The sequence below is a fragment of the Falco rusticolus genome, chromosome Z, assembly GCF_015220075.1.
Source record: "Falco rusticolus isolate bFalRus1 chromosome Z, bFalRus1.pri, whole genome shotgun sequence".
Lineage (NCBI taxonomy): Eukaryota > Metazoa > Chordata > Aves > Falconiformes > Falconidae > Falco > Falco rusticolus.
Genome location: NC_051210.1, coordinates 17,485,862 through 17,488,829, shown reverse-complemented (window position 1 = coordinate 17,488,829; position 2,968 = coordinate 17,485,862). Strand labels below are relative to the sequence as shown.

Below are 2,968 nucleotides of genomic sequence, written 5' to 3'. Positions count from 1 at the left end.
TAATACGGTATTTGGCCTCAAGCACCATTTCACAGTTCTGCTCCAAGTACCAGCAATTACTTTCATCCTGGCCCTTTACCAAACTTCTCACCCTGCTCTGGGTGGCCCTGAGCCTTCCTGCACTGTTGGCCATCCCACCTGTCCTCATTCAAGCATTTCACCCTCATCAGATGGTTGCTCACCATCTGTATCTCTCCCTGTCCCTGAATCCTTCAGGTTAATCCTCCCATCCTGGCTCTTCCTCCCATCACACTGTGCTATCCCTCAGCCCACAGGCTACGAACTCTCCCTCCTCTCAGATCCCTGCGTTGATTTCCAAGCCTGGTCTCCATGTCCCAACCTCCGCTTGCTTCTCGGGTGCCAACCGGCCCCCCTCTCCCTCCTCCTTCCCGACCCCCACGGGCGAGGGAAGACCCTCCCACCCCCCTCCCACGACAGGAGGGCGGCCCGGGCCTTCGCCATGGTGGGGGACATAGCGCGGGCGGGTGGGCGGCTTTCGGGGACGGCTCCTCCGTTTGTGCAGGACAGAGGGACGCCGCGCCGGGCTAGAATGGCGCTGGGGCACTCACTTCGGCGGGCAGCAGCGGGGGCGCTGCGCGGTGCCAGGCCGGAGCCGTGAGGAATATTGCCGAGCCCAGGCCGCCGAGCCGGGCCCAGCCGAGCCCAGCCGAGCCGGGCCGAGCCCAGCCACGCGGAGCCGGGCCCAGCCGAGCCCAGCCGAGCCGGGCCGAGCCCAGCCACGCGGAGCCGGGCCCAGCCGAGCCCAGCCGAGCCGGCCCGAGCCCAGCCACGCGGAGCCGGGCCCAGCCGAGCCCAGCCGAGCCGGCCCGAGCCCAGCCACGCGGAGCCGGGCCCAGCCGAGCCGGGCCGGGCCGGGCCGGGCCGGGCCGGGCCGGGCCCAGCCACGCGGAGCCGAGGCGCAGCGCGGCGGCGGGGGGCACTGACGCACGGCGGGGCGGGCGCGGCGCTATAAAGGCGGCGGCGGCGGCGGGGCGGAGGCGGCGGGGCGGCAGCACCATGGAGAGCTGCCGGGCGCTGGCGCTCTGCGCCGTGGCGGCCGCGCTGCTGCTGGGCGCCCGCGGGCAGGGGCCGACCCCGCCGCGCCGCGCCCGCGACCTGGGGCCCCCCGGCGGCGGCGGCGCCTCCCGAGAAGGAGCTGGTGTGCCGGGGGGCCGGGGCCGGGGCAGGGGGGGCGCCGGCCGGCCGGCCGGGCGCGGCCTGACGGGGGCTGTGGGGTGTCTCGGCAGATTGAGGCGCTGCAGGAGGTGCTGGAGAAGCTGAAGAGCAAGCGGGTCCCGCACTACGAGAAGAAGTTCGGGCAGGTGCCCATGGTGAGTGCCCCGGCGGGACGTCGCGGCCGGCGGCGGCGGGACGGGACGGGACGGGACCGGGCGGGACGGGGCGGCCGGCGGCGACTGGCCTCTCACCGCCTGCCGCCGCCCGCAGTGCGACGCCGGGGAGCAATGCGCCGTGAGGAAGGGGGCCCGCATCGGGAAGCTCTGCGACTGCCCCCGGGGGACTTCGTGCAATTCCTTCCTCCTCAAGTGCCTGTAGGCGGGGCCGCCCCGGGACAGGCCGCCGGGAGCGCAGGCACTGGCGTCTCCCCGCCTCGACGTGCCGGCCCGGGGCGGTGGCGGAGAGTTCCCGTGGCTCGTCCGCCCGAGAAACGCAGCGAGGAGCCCCCGCGTCGCCCGTGTAACGCCGTCCGTGACATCCAACATCCGTGGAGCTGTTTTCTTTCTCTCTTCCCCACACCCCTTCCCCTCCCTCCCCTCCTTCCCAATCTGATTTTGTCCATGCAGGGAAAGCCCAGACCGTGCCTTCCCCAGTAGAGGTGCCGGCACCGGGAGCTGCAGTGCCATACCGGCGCAGAGTCGGGTCGTGCCGAGCCGTGCTCGGGAGCGGGGCTAGCCCCGCCGGGATGCCCGACTCCTTCCTGTGGCGGGGAGCAACGTCCCACTGCCGGCCGGCGGGGCTGGCCCGGGGGGATCCCCTGGGTGGTTGCAGGGGTGGGCTGTATGTGTTCAAAGCACCCTGACCCCCTCTTTCTTGCCCCGCAGCTGAGAGGGCTCAACTCGGCTCACCCCGGAGGGAGCAGTACCCAGCCACCAGCAGTATCCACCCGCACCGCCGGTTTCCAGCCGCGCTCACCCTGCGCTGGAGAAAGCCCCGCAGGGGATACGGGTGGCGTTCAGGGGTCCGGCACTAGCCTGGCTGGGGTGGGGCTGGCGGGGGAAATCGGTTGCTTCACTGGAGCCACCACGGAGAGGAAGCTGTCTGGATCCGTTGCAAACTACCAGGGGATATCCTAGTCATGTAGACCAAATTGCTCATGTTTCTACAATGAACTGATGTATATAAATGTCTGTCCCCCACAGGTACACTGTGTGTTTCCTCAAACTCATAACATGTTTTAATCCTTTGTTTGTCTCCGTTAATAAAGTCACTGTTCTGATGACAGTGTTTTGGAAGAAGTTTTAATTTCACACACTGGAATCTCTAGCACTCGGAGGGACAGGCTGAGGGTTACTCCAAAATAACTGCAAGCACCTGCATTACTGTGTACTTTAGTCAAGCTGTCAGCCAGGTCAGGACAGGGCTGGAAACTGAAGTTCGTGTCTTCTGGCGCTGGCTCTGCCGCTGGCTGTTCCCTGCCCCATGAGCATCCAGAGGGACCATGACAAGCCCAGATGCTTCAGCAGACCTCAGGTTTTCCCTTGGGAGAGGGCAGGGTCCATCCCAGCTGCAGGGACCAGGCTGGGGAGGCAATGCAGGGGAGGGCAACCACTGTGGGCTGGATCATCTTTGCTGCTCTGTGTTTTGTTCCCATAAAAGAGGGACCACTGAAGGAACTTCTTGCTTCTCCCTGCGTGTCTGTGCCAGAATCGGCTTTCATTTTTACCAGCAGGGAGATGATGGGCTGCATGGGTTAAGGCAGACATGGGGGAAAAGCACTCCTTCAAACAGA

At 66.9% G+C, this 2,968-nt stretch overlaps 1 protein-coding gene across 1 annotated transcript; it reads left to right on the top strand.

The window, feature by feature from the left end:
- The first annotated feature begins 1,017 nt into the window (after nucleotides 1-1,017).
- Nucleotides 1,018-2,441, top strand: CARTPT (CART prepropeptide). Its single transcript, XM_037374141.1, has 3 exons — nucleotides 1,018-1,161; nucleotides 1,248-1,331; nucleotides 1,447-2,441. Exons 1-3 carry the CDS (start codon nucleotides 1,018-1,020, stop codon nucleotides 1,552-1,554), a joined length of 336 nt encoding a protein of 111 aa, XP_037230038.1. The 3' UTR covers nucleotides 1,555-2,441.
- Nucleotides 2,442-2,968: the final 527 nt, after the last annotated feature.

Coding starts and splice junctions, on each gene's coding strand:
- CARTPT (XM_037374141.1), top strand. CDS start 1,018: ATGGAGAGCTGCCGGGCGCTGGCGCTCTGCGCCGTGGCGGCCGCGCTG. Junction 1,162..1,247: donor CCTCCCGAGAAGGAGCTGGT/GTGCCGGGGGGC, acceptor GTGTCTCGGCAG/ATTGAGGCGCTGCAGGAGGT. Junction 1,332..1,446: donor AGTTCGGGCAGGTGCCCATG/GTGAGTGCCCCG, acceptor CGCCGCCCGCAG/TGCGACGCCGGGGAGCAATG.